The 16,871-nt window shown below is 49.5% G+C and overlaps 1 protein-coding gene and 1 long non-coding RNA gene across 9 annotated transcripts in view; one reads left to right on the forward strand and one right to left on the reverse strand.

The window, feature by feature from the left end:
• The window catches only part of LOC100765120 (microtubule-associated protein tau), a 95,384-nt gene that overhangs the window by 36,510 nt on the left and 42,003 nt on the right, over window positions 1–16,871 (forward strand). For 7 of the 8 annotated variants that reach the window (XM_027427901.2, XM_035447225.1, XM_035447224.1 and 4 more), the window contains exon 2: window positions 10,726–10,838. In XM_027427901.2, the coding sequence (XP_027283702.1) occupies window positions 10,739–10,838 (100 nt within the window). In that variant the 5' untranslated portion in view covers window positions 10,726–10,738. Of the gene's footprint in view, window positions 1–10,725; window positions 10,839–14,150; window positions 14,238–16,871 lie in introns of all 8 variants that reach the window. The other variant, XM_027427897.2, reaches the window with a different exon arrangement.
• Window positions 1–16,871, reverse strand: part of LOC118238099 — a 36,404-nt gene that overhangs the window by 19,116 nt on the left and 417 nt on the right. The window lies entirely within an intron of this gene.

A 16,871-nucleotide genomic window follows, 5' to 3' on the forward strand; every position in this document is an offset into this window, starting at 1 on the left:
TTTGAGTCAAAGCCAGATTGACAAGCATGGAAATCTGTGTATAAACCATTCCTTGGGGTGAATTGCTTTTTACCCTATGGAGCCAGAGGGCCCTGCTGGGAGATTGAAGACAGGAACGCTGAGGCCAACCAGCACCAGTCTCTGCAGGCCAGCTGGGAGTCCTACCTTCTGTCCAGGCTCAAAGGCCAGCTCTATTTTTAGACATGGCCAAAGAAAAGAAATTTAATTTCATGTCCCTTATGCAATGTTTTATTTAAAGTATTTTGTTGTTAAATTTGTTTTTGTTTTGTTTTGTTTTGTTTTTAGACAATGTCTCACTATGTTATTCTGGCTGGCCTAGATTCACTATGTAAACCAGGCTAGCCTTGAACATGTAATAATTCTGCCTCGGCTTTTCACGTATAGCTTGCCAGCAGTTTAAGCACAAACTCACCACACCCACCCGAATGTGGTTTGGCTAGTGACTCCTGAAAAACACTAGAAGACCCAGAGTAGACATGCACCATGGTCATAGTTTTCATTGACAGGTTTTCACTGTTGATATGCACATGTACACACAGTACACACAGTCAGTACACACACACACACACACACACACACACACACACGCAGAGAAATGTTTTGTCATTTTCAATTTTCCAAGTAGAATTTCATTTCCTACTATAAGCCTCAGTTGTTCGAACTTCTTTCTTATTCCTTCCTCCCCTCCCACCAGCCCCCTCTCTGTTTCTGGACAAGACTCCTGTCCAGGCTCTCTTTGGGTCACTCTGTTGCACAGTGGGCATTTGGCATCCAGCAAGGCTGCTGCTTCAACAGTGTGTCCTTGAGGCCCAGAACCTAAACGTGTGCCCGGGCCTCCTTTTCCCATCTCTCCCTGACCCAGATTTCTGCTCTGTCCACTCTAATTGGTCCAGGTCTGCAGTGCGCTGCCAGCCCCTCCTCAGTGGGCTGGACTCATTTGCCCAAACGAGAGTGTGTTCATTGCTCCTCATCACTGTCAACATGGCAGATGTGAGCAAACACTGCTGTGGAGAAAATGCAAGCTCACAAAGGGAGTCTCCCGGGGCAGTGCCCATGTACTTTTGAAGACACACTTGTTCTCTCAGCCGCCTGCACGTTCTCTATAAAAGTAGTATTTGTTAATAATTTCTACTGGCCCTCTTTGCTCTTGCAAGGGCCTCTGTAGGCCCCTCACCCCTCCTACCAAGTGGTTGGCTTCACAGAGGGTGTGCCAGGACAGGGTTTTGGCATGGTCCCCGGGGTGTCACGGGACCAAGAGATGATCTCACAGGGTCCACCATCTGCCCTGCCTGGCCAGAGGCTGCATCGGGAGGGCCAAGGGGCACCACGTGCCCTTGGTATTTTCAAACAAGAGCCCTTAGAGAGAGCAGACAATTCTCACAATCTTCCTTTTGCTGATGGTTATTTCTCTCTGGTAGGCTCCCAATTCTATAAAACTCCAGGGGCTTCTGCAAGGGCAGGCTGGGGTAAAGTATTATTCTAACATAACCCAAGGAAAGCCTGTCCCGTTTCGAGGATCTGGGAAGAGAGGGGACTGTTTGGTCTGAAAATACAAGTATCCCTATAAGGGTTCAGTTGCATTGTTGGACGGTCAAGCTTTAATGATAATTACCAGAGATGGAAAGCACATGTATTCATCTTATAGACACTTGAGGCTCAGAGAGGTTGAGTGGTTGGCCTAGGGTCACACAGCTAGTAATGAAGGATCCAGACAATCAGGCCAGAGTGTGTTGGGAACTCTGTCCCTGCTGCCACTATATAGAAGGGTTGAGGCAACCGGATATGGTGGCACATGTCTGTACTCGGCACTTGAAAGGCTCAGCAAGGGAGATCAAGTATTCAAGGGCAGCCTGTTGCAGCATAGTGATACCCCTCTCCCCACCCCTCCATTGAAGAGAGAATGCAAATCTCATTGTCCTTGACCCAGGGAGGCATTTCTTACATGTGTTCTTGGACATGGTTTGTTTTCCGTCCTTCAGAGACAACACCAAGTTCAGGTCATTCATTACTGAGAGACAACTGCTGGTTAGCCAGCCCTCCTGACACCAGCCCCTCCCCCAAGTCCCTCAGGACACATCCTCAGACTTAGAAAATAGGAATGAAGACCTCTGAAAAAAATTGCCCCCTTCCCTTCCCAATTCTCCTCTCCCTTTCCTGGCTTCCTTGTTGTCCCCATCTAATGAAATATCTTTGCAAAAGAGCCAATTTCGGCCTGTTTCCTGTGACCTTTTGAACTCCCGAGTCTCACACACATACACACTACTTATGTAAATCCCCAGCAAGCTGAGACTCTCTGATGGAAAGTTCCAGGCTCAGCTCATCCCCCAGATCTGCCTCATCTTCCCTGTGCTTCCCATCACTCACCCAAGGACTGCACTAGGAATGAGGAGCTAGCACCCCATCCTGTCCCTCCCCCTCCCCTCCAGCTGGCTCACCCTGTCCATGGCTGCCTTCTCTCACCTCCATCAAAGCAGAGCTTAGGTGCCGGGCAGTGGTAGTGTCTTTAATCCCAGCACGAGGGAGGCAGAGGCAGGCGGATCTCTGTGAGTTCAACCCAGCCTGGTCTACAGAGCGAGTTCCAGGACAACTAGGGCTGTTACACTGAGAAACCCTGTCATGAAAAAAACAAAACAAAAGCAGAGCTCAGGTTAGCCCCTGAATGCTCCTCTGCTTCTCTATTTTCTGAAGTCCCCTTACTCAATGTCCACGTGTCCTGGTGACACGTCTAATGCCCCACCTTCCACACACAGTTTCAGTGACACTCACAGCCACCTTGCATGACAGCCACAGCACTGCCTGTTACATGAAGACACTGCAGCTTGGATAGGGTGGGTGGCCCCAGCATCTCCCCTCTGGTGAGTGTCCCAGCTGACTTAAACCTGGCTTTTGACCCCACACTTGTCTAGCCAAGTCTGCAGAGAGGGAGATTGAGCCCCTCAGAGCTACACATTTGGCGCCACCAATTGATCTTAGTAAGCTGGACCTGCTACATTCTGGGAGGAGGTGGGTGAGGTTGGTAGGTGGGTCTTCCCAGTGCAAAGAGGCTTGATACAAGCAATGTAGGCATCTCCAGATCTGAGGTCTGGCTTCAGAGGAACAAAAAAAATGGTCCTCTGGAGGTTCTCCTGTGAACAGGCAGCCCCTGCCATGAAGATGAGGCTGTGCTTCCAGGGCCTTCAGAAAGGACAGATGAGGACTGAGAAGGTCCAGTGGGGAAATAGCACTTGTGAGAGCATGAGGACCTGTAAAGCCAGGTGCTGTCCCATGAGTGTCTGTAATCTCAGTGACACAAGAGGCAGAGATGGAGTCTCTCCATAAGCTGGCAGGTGAGCTAGCCTGGAAAATGCAGAGGCAAAGAGAATGGGAAGGGTGAGTTGAGACAAGGTCTCACTATGTAGACCAGGCTAGCCTTGAACTAACAGATCCCCCCCCCCACCTCTGCCTCCTGAGTGCTGGGATTACAGGCATGCCCCTCCTTTAAGGCTGAACTATTTAGCCATTATCAGTAGTTACAAAGTATTTAGTTCAAACAAGCAAACAAAACCTCCAGAAACTCTTACTTAAAACCAGAATTGTAGCCAGGCACAGAAGCACACACCTCTAATCCTAACAAGGTCTGTTCGTGTCGGGATTGAGGGGTGGTTGGTAAGCAGGAAGATCATGAGTTCAAAGCTAGCCTGGGCTACATAACAAGATATTTCAAAAACACCAGAACTGTCCTCTCAGGCACAGTGTGTGACTTTTCTAGGCTGGTGGACACTGGCCAGCTGACATCAGCCATGACATCTGCACGCTCATGGCCGAGACACCTCCTTCTCTGAAGCCACTTCCACTCATCTTTTCACACAAGCGCTGATTATTCTTCCATGATAGAGGCCCAGAGTCATCCCAGCTCCTCGCCATCAGGAGCCTCCCCCATGTATGCCCCGTTTTCCCACATTTAATATGGCGGGCAGGGGGAGTGTCTATTATTGCTCAGTTCTAGAATATTGTGGTAAACAGTGTGATATGACCATGAGCTCAGAGGTTGGTGAGGCTGTCTTCCCTCCAGCCTCTCAGAGCACCTGCCCCACCTACCTGAGCTGCCAGGACCTGGCTTCAAGAGCAAAGACTTTTAAGCCTTGGAGGATCCATCTGGTCCTTTAGAGGCAGCCTGATCCCCTAGCCCTCCTGTGTCCTTACAGAAGGGCTTTCCTCAGAGCCTGGGCTCCAGTGGAGGCAAGGCTACCAGCTGCTGCTACAACAGCCTCTGTATGGAAGAGTGACAGAGCTGGACACAGGCATTCGCAGTCAGAGAATAAATACAAGGAGAAGGTCCTCCGAGGAAACCAGGGTTTCCCTTTGGATGAGCCTTAGCTATCATCAGCCACTGCTGATAACTCATGTAGGCCAGGCTAGACTCAAACTTGATGTGTAGCTGAGGGTGGCTTGAACTCCCTCCATCTCCCGAGCACTAAGTTTTTTGTTTGTTCGTTTGTTTGTTTGTTTGGTTGGTTGGTTGGTTGTGTTCGCTTTGGTTTTTAGAGACCAGGTTTCTCTGTGTAGCCTTGGCTGTTCTGGAACTCACTCTGTAGACCAGGATGGCCTCAAACTCATACAGATCTGCCTGCCTCTGCCTCCCTAGTGCTGGGATTCAAGGCATGTGCCTGGCCAAAGTACTGAGTTTTGAACCCTGCCTCTCTTATATACTTTTTGTGTGACTTTGAGGAATCACTCTTTCTAAGCCACCTGTGGAAGCAGGCACAGTAACCAACTGTTGTAGGAATTAAATAAACCAATACCAGGAACTGTTTGAAACTTGGTTCCTGCCCTTGGGAGAATCCTGCTTCTTCCTAAAGACCCTGACAGGTTCAAGGGCAACAGAACAGGTAAGGCGAGCAGAGGGGAGATGAGTTACACAAGCCCAAAACAGCTTCTTTTTAAAGGTTTCCCCACTTTGTGTGGATTCCGGGTTCACCTGCATGTACATATTGTACCACATGCTTGCCTGGGGCCCAGAGAGGTTAGAAAACGGCACTGGAGTTGTGAATGGTTGTAAACCACCATGTGGTGCCGGAAACCGAACCTAGGTCCTCTGCAAGAACAAGTGCTCTTAACCACTGGGCCATCTGTCCAGCCCTTGATTTTATGAGACAGGGTCTTACTATGTAGTCCAATCTGGCCTTGTTCCTGAGCGCTGAGATTATAGGTCAAAAATAGCCCTTGAGAGCAAAGCCCATTGGGAGGTATTTTGGGGACTCTATATCTAGTTGCTTTTCAGTACATATGTGTGATATCTATTTTTGATTTAGTGGGTTTCTTTTCGGGGAAGGGCTTCTTTGTTGAGATGGTCTCCCTATGTAGCCCTGGCTCTCCTGGAATTCACTATGTAGACCATGCTGGCTTTGAACTCCCAGAAATCCGCCTGATTCTGCCTCTTGAGTGCTGGAGTTAAAGGCATGTGCAACCACTCCCATATAGGATGTTGTTGTTGTTTAAAAAGAACAAAAAAAAATTAAAAAAATAAGTCACTTTTTGGAGCTAATTCAAATGCTGTAAATTTCGTGCGTGTTTTCAGAACATTCACAAAGCAATGCAGTCATCCCTATTATCCGAGTCCAGTTTGGGTTTTTAACCAGAGGCGGGTAAGGACAATCACTCCTTCCTTTGGATCAGAACCGGACTGGCAGTGACATTCCGCTGAGTCACAGCGCGGGGACTGACGTCTGGTGCCCCCTAGCGAGGTTTGAGCGCGGCTGAAAAACTCCACCCGGCGCCGCCCCGGGGACCGCGGTCCACCTGCACCTGGGAAGCTTCTGGGGTCTCAGTCTCCCAGTGTGTCCGCTGCGCTGAGTCACGGACCCCAGACCAGCCTCACTCCGGCTTTCCCTGAACTCTCCTCCCCCTCCTCTTATACAAAGGAATGATAGCTTGTGGGAAACGCAGCGGTGCCACACAGTAGTTTAAGAGATGGGTTTTACTGTCAGAAGAACTGAGTTCGAAGCCTATCTACACTAGCTACAAGGGTTACTTACTCAAGCTCTCCAAACCTCGGTTTCCTCGGGTACAGGGAGGTACTAATTATTTCTCCTGGGGTGGTTGCACTTCAGAGATTACCCTGTAAACTCCTGGGGCTGGAGTTTAGAAGCCATCCTATTTAATTACCGAACTACCAGAGAGTGTTGAGGGCCCTCCCTTACCCAAAGAGCTCCCCAGAAACTCAAGTGCTGGTTAGTAAACAGTTTTGCCATGAGCAGGACCCAGGCAATGAAGGAAGCCTATTGTATCTTCTCCTTAGCAAGAAATGCCCCCAGACTGGGGACCTGCAGTCCAGGGGTGGGGTGGTGAGGTCTCATCTCCCTTGGGAAGAAGGTTGGAAGATCTGGGACTTAAGAAACACCAGGGCTTCCTCCTGGAGCCTGCAGAGGAGTTCTCCCCAGGGAATGGCTAATTGGTATTTGTAGACTTCCCCTGCAAGTCAGGCCTCAGCCCCAGCACCATTGGGAACCTTGCCCCCAGGGTGACAGGGTGGGAAGCCAGAGGGCATCAGCCAAGTCCTTGGTAGACCCCAGTGTCTTACAAGTCTGTCAAGTCCCTGGAGCCTCTTGCCTGACTAGGATCCCCATCCCACCCACCTTAAAGGTTTATGGTGAGCTCGGCCTCTCTGCCGTGGAAAGGAGCCCAGGGAAATGAAATGGCAGACATGTTGAAGAGAGCAAGCAGTGATCCAGGGCAGTTCCAAAGGGGGCAGTGAGGGTCAGATGCTGAGGTTCCCCTGTCCACCTCCTAACACTTTAGAGGGCCACCTGAGATGTCAAATGGGCTGTATAGAAGACTTGCAGCCTGGTAGACAGAAGATGGATGTCTTTCAGCCTGGAAGTTCCTGTTCCTTAGGAACAGGAAGGCCTGGGGCTTCATCTGCACATCCCTGGGCCTCAGAAGGTCTGGGAAATGTATGTGCTAGGATGAAAATGGCGATGTAAATGGAGATACTTATTTGAAAGGATAGCCTGCACAGGCACGCCCTATGGGCAGCACACAGTGAATAGCACCCCTTTTTGGCTGGTGCCAGGTAAGCGCTTCCTGATGCCAGGTACTGGGGCTCTGAGGCATCGGGTGCCCCGTGGGGCTTTTCTACTCCCGTGTCATCAGTGTGGGCCATAAGGCTGGGGAAAGGGTCACTGCTTCCCGCTCTCCAGGGATCTGTTCTTTCTGGGGTTTTGGTCCAATGGACCCTCAAGGATGTTCCAAAACATTCTTTCCTTTGCTCACCGTGCCTCTCTCCCTCTTTTCCTTCTGTCTTTCCTATGCTGCAGACGGAACACAGGGCCTTGTACACACTAGGCTAGTGTTCTACCATGGAGCTACATTCCTGTCTTGGCTTGACTCCTAGGACCTGAAACCCCCAGCTGACCTAGACCTGCCTTGGAGGGTATAAAAAAGGAGCAGAGTCTGAGGACAGATGCCCTCCCGGGTCATACAGTTTTTCCTATTCCCCACAAAGGAAAATAGTGGCCTTGAGATGTGCACAGTTTATTTTACATTGTGAATAGTAGCCTGTGATTTTAAGGATGACTTAACTTCTGCACAGACCCCTGTAATTCATCCCACTTCTGGAGGTTGTGTCTGGCCTTCTAGCCCTAACTGGGGATGTGTGCAGGGGCAGAGGAATCATTAGGAGCCAGGTCATGGCATGGACGGTGGTGTGTGAGTGTGTGCAATGAGACAACTGAGCAGCCAGCACACCCTGTTCCGTCATCCCCAACTGATAAACTGTAGGGCATCACCCAAATGTTTGAGTGATGCTTGGCTCTCCAGCTCCAAAGTTGGGAAGTATGGAAACTTTTAGAAATAGCTGAAGACAACCCGACATGGAAAGCAGGTAGAACTCCACATTGAGAATACAGGGAATATGGCCATACCACCCTGAATGTGAGTGGTCTCGTCTGATGCTAAGCACGGTTGGGCCTGGTTAGTGCTTGGTGGAAGAATACAGGAAGAGACTACAGGGAAGGGGCTCCTGCTGATAACTCATTTTCATTATTGTTATTATTTGGAGGGGTATTGCAAATATACTGGAGAAGGGGCAGGAAAGAGAGCTCAGCAGTTAAGAGCACTGGCTGCCCTTCCAGAGGACCCAGGTTCAATTCCCAGCACCCACATGGCAGCTCACAACTGTCTGTAATACCAGTTCCAGGGGATCTGACACTCACACACACATGCAGGAAAAACACCAATGCACATAAAATAAAAATGTAAAAAATATACTGAGAAGAGACAGGTCTGGGAATGTAAACCTGAATCCTATCACTCGGGAGGCTGAAGCAGGAGGATAGAGAGTTTGAGGCTCACCTGTGTCTCAAAAGTAAAAGGAAGGGGGGCTGGAGAGATGGCTCAGCGGTTAAGAGCACCAACTGCTCTTCCAGAGGACCTGAGTTCAATTCCCAGCAACCACATGGTGGCTCACAACCATCTGTTATGAGATCTGGTGTCCTCTTCTGGTGTGCAGGTGTACATGGAAGCAGAATGTTGTATACATAATAAAATAAATAAATCTTTTTTAAAAAAAGTAAAAAGAAGGGCTGAGGGAATGGCTTAGTGCATAAATTGCTTGTAACACAAGCGTCAGGACCCGAGTTCAAATCCCTAGAACTCACATGAAGCGAGGCATGCTAGCACGTGTGTCTGTAATAGCAGTGCTCCTAAGGCAAACTGGGAGATGGAGACAGGAAAGTAGCTGAAAGACAGGGCCTAGCCTGGTGTACAAAGCAGGAAGAAACCAAAATACTCTGCCTCAATTAATGTGGGGAAAAAAAGACAGACGCCCAAGGTTGTCCTCTCGCCTCCACCATATACCTAAGCACCTAAGCACACCTAAGTGGCATTTACACATACAAGTGTGTGTGTGCACTCATACACACACACACAAAAAAAAGTGATTAAAAAGGTAATATATTTAAAAAATAAAATAAGTGATAAATGGTGGTTCACGCCTCTAATCCAAGCACTCAAGAGGCAGAGGCAAGCCTGTGATTTCAAGGCCAGCCTGGTCTACAAAGAGAGTTCTAGGATAGCCAGGGCCACATAGTAAGACTCTGTCTTGAAAAAAAAAAAAAAATAGCCGGGCATTGTGGTGCACACCTTTAATCCCAGCACTCGGGAGACAGAGGCAGGCAGATCTCTGTGAGTTCGAGACCAGCCTGGTCTAAAAGAGCTAGTTCCAGGACAGCCTCCAAAGCCACAGAAAAACCCTGTCTCGAAAAACAAAAAAAAAAAAAAAAAGAACACAGGCTGAGCAAGTCATAACAAGCAAGGCATGGCATTGTTCCTCCATGGCCTCTACTTCAGTTCCTGCCTTGAGCTACCTTGAGCTCCTTCACTAACTTCCCTCCTCAATATGTGACCTGACAGTTGGAAGATGAAATAACCCTTTTTCTTCTCCAAGTCACTCTTCATTGTGATGTTTCATCATAGCAGTAGAAACCCAATTAAGAAACTGAATCGCCTAGAACCACACAGCCTTGGGGAAGGGATCTGCCTTCTGTCAAGCAGGGATCTGCAAACAGAACTGCCCTGTTTCCAGCCCCTTCTTTCCCTTGTCCACACAGTGTCCCTTTACCCTACCCCTCTTTGCCCAGCCATCAGGCCCCTGCCTCTAATATACTTATGGATTCTAATCTCCCTGCCTAACTGCAGTCTAAGTTTGAAAGCCAGTCTACCATTTTCTAAGGTTCACTTCTTGAGCCTACACCTTCCTTTCCATCTCCTCCACCCATGATCTAGTTCTGGACTCTGAACTTCCCCCCTGGACCATGGAAAGATGGCTCAGCAGTTAAGAGCACTGACTGCTCTTCCAGAGGACTCAGGTTCAATTCCCAGCACCCACAACTGTCTGTAACTCCAAGATCTGACACCCTCCCACAGACATACATACAGGCAAAAACAACAGTGCACATAAAATAAAAATAAAGAAATATTAAAATACTTTTTAAAAAATACATGCTGAGCATATACAGTGTTGACTAATCAATAGCCAGGCAGGCCATATTCCCAACCATTTGGGAGGCTGAGACAAGAGAATCCCTTGAGCCCAGGAGTTTGGAGAGTTGGCTCTGCAGTCAGTCGGCATTCACAAAACAAGAGAGGCCCTGTAATCCCCTTCCCTCAGAACTGCTGAACTACTTACTAGTCAGCAGCATTTCTTAGTGACATGGAAAGAGCAGGGAATGACCATAGGTCAGTTTCTTCATCCGGTGGTTTGTGATATAAGCTAATGCTATGGCAGATGGCAGGGATATTGAACACTCAGTGAGAGTGAGCATCAGTCTTCCTACTTTCAATGTTGTTCCTCCCTCCCTCCCTCCACAGAGGCAGGCAGATCTCTGTGAGTTTGAGGCCAGCTAGGGCTAGATAGTGAGTACCAGGACAATTAGGGCTGTGTAGAGAGACCCTGTCTCAAAAACCAAAACCAATGCCTCTCTGTCCTTGGTGATGACTGGACAAAGAGGGGAGCGAAGCTACAGGAGGCAACCCTGAGGTTTGTGTCAAGGAGGTCTAGACTAAGTAAGATAGTGTGAGGGCCCGGGGAGCTACAGGATGCTGTGTAAAGCCTGGAGGACAAGGGGTGCCTCTCTCCTTGTCCCCCAGCTCCACTACCCTAAAAAGTCAGGTCTCTGGGCTCAGCATCCCACCTATAACTCCCTCTCTTGCCTTATTTTCCTCCAGGCTTTGAACCAGAATGGCTGAACCCCGCCAGGAGTTTGACACAATGGAAGATCATGCTGAGGGCTACTCTATGCTCCAAGACCAAGAAGGAGACATGGACCATGGCTTAAAAGGTCAGTGGACAGCCATGCACAGCAGGCTAGTCACAGTGGAAATGAGCGTGTTTGAAAATTCACCTCCTTAAAGGCGGTGGTGGCGCACGCCTTTAATCCCAGCACTTAGGAGGCAGAGGCAGGCGGATCTCTGTGAGTTCGAGGCCAGTCTCATCTACAGAACGAGTGCCAGGACAGCTAGGGCTGTTACACAGAGAAACCCTGCAAAGGAAGGAAGAAAGAAAGAAAGAAAGAAAGAAAGAAAGAAAGAAAGAAAGAAAGAAGAAAGAGGGAGGGGGGAGGGAGGGAGGGAGGGAGGGAGGGAGGGATGGAGGGAGGGAGGGAGGGAGGGAGGGAGGGAGGGAGGGGGTTAGTTCACCTCCCCAGTGTGACAAGGATTGGGGAGAGGGTATCATCACTCTCAGCTCTATAGGATCTTCTTCACGTCCTTAGCTACACAAACTTGGCCATCTGGACTCTGTCAGACAAGAATAGGTTACTCTGGGATTCTGAGTCTATCAGTATTAGTGAACAGCATCAGCATGGTGGCGCTGGTCTATAATTCCAGTACTCAGAAGGCAGATGCAGGCGGATTGCTGCAAGTCCAAAGCCAACCTGGTTTATATAGTGAGTTTCAGTTCAGCCAGGACTGCATAAAAAGATCCTGTCTCAGACTGTCTCAGAGAGGTGGTTCTAGGATTCAGAACACTCGCAGCTCTTCCAGAGGACCTGAGTTTGGTTCCCAGTGCCCACTTCAAGCATCCCAGAAAATCTGTTGTCTGCAGCTTTGGGGAACTGATACCCTGTGCCTATGTGGCATTCGCAGATTCACACACATACGTATAAATAAAAATAATAGCAGTAAAATTTTAAAGCACCTCTCAAATTTAGCTTAATTAATTAAAACTGCAGTCTGTAATATCTGGCCACACTGACTTGGCCCCAATCTCTCCAAACTCACTGGTTGTCCATTTCACTGTGTACATGTGTTCAGGAGCTGTGGGGATGCTCAGACACACACATGCACACACACACACACACACACACACACACACACACACCAGAGAGAGCGGGGGGGGGGGGGGGGAAGAACAACATTGAAATTGCTACCCCTTGGAAGGTGCTGTGAAACAAGAGTGTGTTGTCCTACCCATAATTGTACTCCGCCCCAAAAGCCAAAGAAAAATAACATTTTCATCAAATTAAATCCTGCTACTGAGGGTTTAGAATGAGATGTTTGTAGGTGTGAAGTGACAGCTGTGACTTGGCAGTCACAGTCCTAACAACAGTTCAGATACGTACAAAAGACTGTTTTGAATAATGACAAGGAACCACACACTGAATACCAGAACAGAAAGTGTCTAAGTGGATGCTGAAAGTTGGAATAGAACTAGATCCAGCCAGAGAGGCTGTGGAGTGGGGGAGCTGGTCTTGAACGCGCATGCATTAAAAGGTGCTGATATGTACACTTTCCAGGCCTTCGCGGGTCGGGGTGGGGGGGGCTTCTTCTCCCTCCTCCCTGCCTCCAAGGATAATGTAAATGATGAGGATGAGAGCACAAAGTGAGTCTGAGGCCGACCTAGGATACGGAAGACACTGTGATAAAACAAAAGGAAAATATAAAAAGGGCCTTTCTTGAGCTACGCTTTAAGTGAGGCTGTGAAGTGTCACCCCTCACTGAAACTCCATCTGCCTTTCTTCTTTGTGTTCTGCTCTGCACATAGAACCAGCTCCCTTCTACCACCCTAGAACCCCAGAATCTCACTGTTGCCCCAAGGACAGCATCTGTCTCCACTGAATGTCCCAGCCACACTGCAACCTAGCAAGTGCCACCCATGCTCAGTGTTCCCTAACCTCTGGTTCACCATAGCCCTGGCCAGACTTTACATAGCATCCTGTAGCTCTCCGGGCCCTCACACTATCTTACTTAGTCTAGACCTCCTGGACACAAACCTCAGGGTTGCCTCCTGTAGCTTCACTCCCCTCTTTGTCCAGTCATCACCAAGGACAGAGAGGCATTGGTTTTGGTTTTTGAGACAGGGTCTCTCTACACAGCCCTAATTGTCCTGGTACTCACTATGTAGCCCTAGCTGACCTCAAACTCACAGAGATCTGCCTGCCTCTGTGTCCTGAATGCTGGGATTAAAAGCGTGTGCACCACCACACCCAGCCCAAGAACCTTTTCTTGTTACTGTATTGCCTTGGCAAGCGTGGTCCTCAAGCCCACATTCCCCTCACCTGGGTGTGTACAGCCAGCTAGCTGAGCCTGGTCCTAACTCTGCACATGGTTGAGAAAAACAGCCGCTGGGATGTGTGGCTTCCATCTTCAAACTGTCACATGAGTCAGGAAGATGTGGCCTTCTAGCTAGGCACAGCGCTGTCCTGAATTCTATCCGAATTCCGTTTTCAAGGGCAGTAGATTAAATGGGCTCTAAGTGGGACCCCTCTTTTCCAGAGACTGGGTGCTCAGACTGTGCCTGATGGGGGTGTTAATCCCTTGTGGAGCATGAGGTGACAGTGGAGTTTCCCCTGTGGCCAGAGCCCATTCGTCCATCTGATACAATGGGCAGCTGGCTCTTGGAGCCTCTGAGGATTTCCAGCCAACATCTGCACCATAACAAAGAAAGACAGGGAAAAAAAGAACCTTGCACATTGCTATTGATACACGGTGCTACCCTGAGCCCTTCAACCAAGGTGAAGTAAGGCCAACAGAATGACCATCACCTGCGGTGGAGCTCACATGTGTTTTAGCACAGCCACAGTTACAAAAGCCCAGGAGAGTTACCATAGAAAACCCTCCAGCCATCCGGGCGTTGGTGGTGCACACCTTTAATTCCAGCACTTGGGAGGCAGAGGCAGGCGGATCTCTGTGAGTTCGAGGCCAGCCTGGTCTCCAGAGTGAGTGCCAGGATAGGCTCCAAAGCTACACAGAGAAACCCTGTCTCGGAAAAAAAAGAAAAAATAAAGAAAAAAAAAAAAACCCTCCAGCCAATACAGACATGAAAGTGGGAAACTTCTACCACACCGAGGTGAGTCCACCAAGCTGAGCGCTGAGTGGCTGTGACCTGAAGGTTGAGAGGGCTTTCTAGATTCGCTGCCAGGTTGTCCATGTGAGGGCCTTTGCCTCAGTTGGACCTGGGTGACTAAAAGTTTTATCTTCTCCCACCCAGGAGCAGACACACACCACCCAAACCTTCATCCAGGGACCCCAGGAGTGGAGTATGGTAGTATTGGGGGACAGGGGTCTGGTCCCTTCATTGTTTGATCATGAGGTTACAGTATCCACACCGAAGGTTCCTCTTGAGGTCTGAGGGCTCACTGTATGTGTTCCAGCATCTCCCCCACAGCCCCCCACAGATGATGGATCGGAGGAACCAGGGTCGGAGACCTCTGATGCTAAGAGCACTCCAACTGCTGAAGGTGGGGCCTCCCTACTCCCACAAAGTCCTTCAGCCTGTGCTTCCCTTGCTTTGAGCTACCCCTCCTGGCTGGCTGCACACTTGATGCCACCCTCCTGGCTGCACTTGCTGCTTCCTGTCCTGCTGGATGAGATGTGCTTGCTCAATGCTTCACAGGGCAGTCAGCTCTTTGGGAGCTGGACCCTGCTTGGATGCCTGGCTCAACAGTGTGCGCACTGAGCATCATCATTGCGTCTACTCTAGGTGTTCCATGCTTGCAGAAGCTGGGCTGTGCACCACAGCAGGGCTCACACACAGCTCAGTTGGGTTCCCATCCTGTATCCATTACCCTTCATGACCCCCTCAGAAGCCCCGCCTTACTTTTCTTTCAGGGATCAACCAGAATGATCATTTGACTAAGGGCGGGCCAGGTCAGATGTCTCCCTGCTCGGGTGTCAGGAATGGCTTTGGTGGGGTGTCTTCATTTCTTGGGCTCTGGACTTTGGGCATGGAGTATGTTTCACCTCTTCTAATCTGTCCACTCCAGATATTTAGCATCTGGGTTGTCATGAAGCTGCTTATCTTTTTCCTGAAATGCTTCCTGGTCTCTCTTGCTTCCCAGTCTCTCTTGCTTCCCTTATCGGTCAGTCAAGACAACCATATTCTGCCGGGCAGTGATGGTGCACTCCTTTAATCTTAGCACTCAGGAGGCAGAGGCAGGCGGATCTCTGTGAGTTCAAGGCCAGCCTGGTCTACAGAGTGAGTTCCAGGACAGCCAGGGCTACACAAACAGAGAAACCCCGTCTCAAAAAAGTAAAACAAAGAAAAGACTACCATATATGGCTGCAGGAAACGGAAAGCCCTACTAACTGAAGAGGCTTGTTTGTCTGGCATCGTAAGATGTCTGCACCTGGGTATAGCTCCCGGTTGTCATTCATGTGCTTCTTACTCGTCTCCCGCCATCCTAAGTGGTTGGACTGTTGCTTCATAGCTAAAGATGGCTGCCGCACTGCCAAACACTGTACCTGCCTTGGACCAAGACCTATGGCTAGTGAGATGGCTCAGAGGATAAAGGTGCTCACCATGCAAGCCTGGTGACCTGAGTTGGTTCCCCGGAACCTGTGTAAAGGTGAAAGCAGACTCCACAACACTGTCCTTTAAGCTTCTACGTGTCATCATGGCATGTGCCCACATAGACACAGAATGCACATGTTCCATAGTGATGAATGAAAGTGCCAGGTGGTGGTGGCACACACCTTTAATTGCAGCACTCAGAGGCAGAGGCAGGTAGATAGCTGAGTTTGAGACCAGCCTGGTCTACAGAGTGAGTTCCAGGTCAGCCAGAGCCACACAGAGAAACCCTGTCTCAAAAACCCAAAACAACAATAATAATAATGGGCAGAATTAAAAAAAAAAAAAGATCCAGTGCAAAACAAAGTGGCCAAAAAGGACTCCAAAGCCAGAATTAAGAAAATGAGAGCTTTCTATAAGTCCTACCTGGCAGTTTCCACTTTTACTCATTGGCCAGAACTGGGTCTCTGGCTGGCAAGGCTGGGGATGTTGGGCATCTTGTTTTTCAATGTATTGACCAGAAGAAATCAAGGGAAAGGGGCATTGAGAATGGCTTCAAACTGACTGCCCGTAATACTGTCCTTCCATCTCCCTAACCTTCCCAGGAGGTTGGAAGGTCCACTCTGAGCCCTTTCTGCAGCCATGAACATTGTTTGGAAGTTCTGTTAGAGAATGAGAATTTAGCCTCCGAATCTCTCCCAGGATCTGCTTTTGGATAAATCCAGAACATGGCAAAGCTGGCTCATTTCTGGAGGATGCAGGTGGCATGGCCCTTAGCCTGGTGAAAACATCCTGGCCAGATTCCTTTTGCCCTCCCGAAAACCAGTGACGCAAGACATTTCCTGCTCATCCTGTTAGGACAGTTCTGCAGGCTGTCTGCTGCCCGGAGAAAGCCCTGAAACTCGATGCCAAACTTGGTTCAGGCTTCTCAAACATGGCTTTCAGTACCCTGTCAGCATTGTCCTGGAAGAAACTCCCACTGATGCTGTCTGGACCTGTACATGCGTGGGCCTCACATGCCTTACTCTCACCCTCAGGGAGGGAGGTAGCCTGGGCTGAGCTTTGCTAGCAGTTTTATCTGCACCAGAGAGGATCATAGTGAAAATGGCCTTTGTGGATAAGCTGTGTGGAATTCTGGGAATCTCTTAGAGCTGGCCACTCCTCAAGGTGTGTGTGCCTGGAATGCCTGGTGGAGAGGCAGAGGGCTCCAGACGACTCCTGAGCCAAAGTGTTTCCCTTGAAGAGATGCTGCCCCAGCTCGCAGCCCGTGATCCCCTATCTCTTGACTCCCAAAGGAGGCTGGACTCTGTACAGGAAGGACTTGGCCCGGTTGTTGCCACAAACGGAACTCTTGTGTCTTAGTTGGGTGTTGGCAGGACAGTTAGGAATGATAGAAGTTTTTAAGGTCACCAAGAGATGGCGCTCCGGTTCTGTAAACACAGAAGCAAAGGCTCAGAGGTGACCGTGCTTGCACCAAGCCTCACAGGAAAACCACAGGCTAGCTCTTTCTCAGCTTCCTCACACTGCCTGGGTCCCAGCCGCAGGCACCCTGCATTGCCATAAGGATCACACAGCTGCCTTCAGG

Source organism: Cricetulus griseus, chromosome 7, assembly GCF_003668045.3.
Source record: "Cricetulus griseus strain 17A/GY chromosome 7, alternate assembly CriGri-PICRH-1.0, whole genome shotgun sequence".
In the NCBI taxonomy this organism is placed as follows: domain Eukaryota; kingdom Metazoa; phylum Chordata; class Mammalia; order Rodentia; family Cricetidae; genus Cricetulus; species Cricetulus griseus.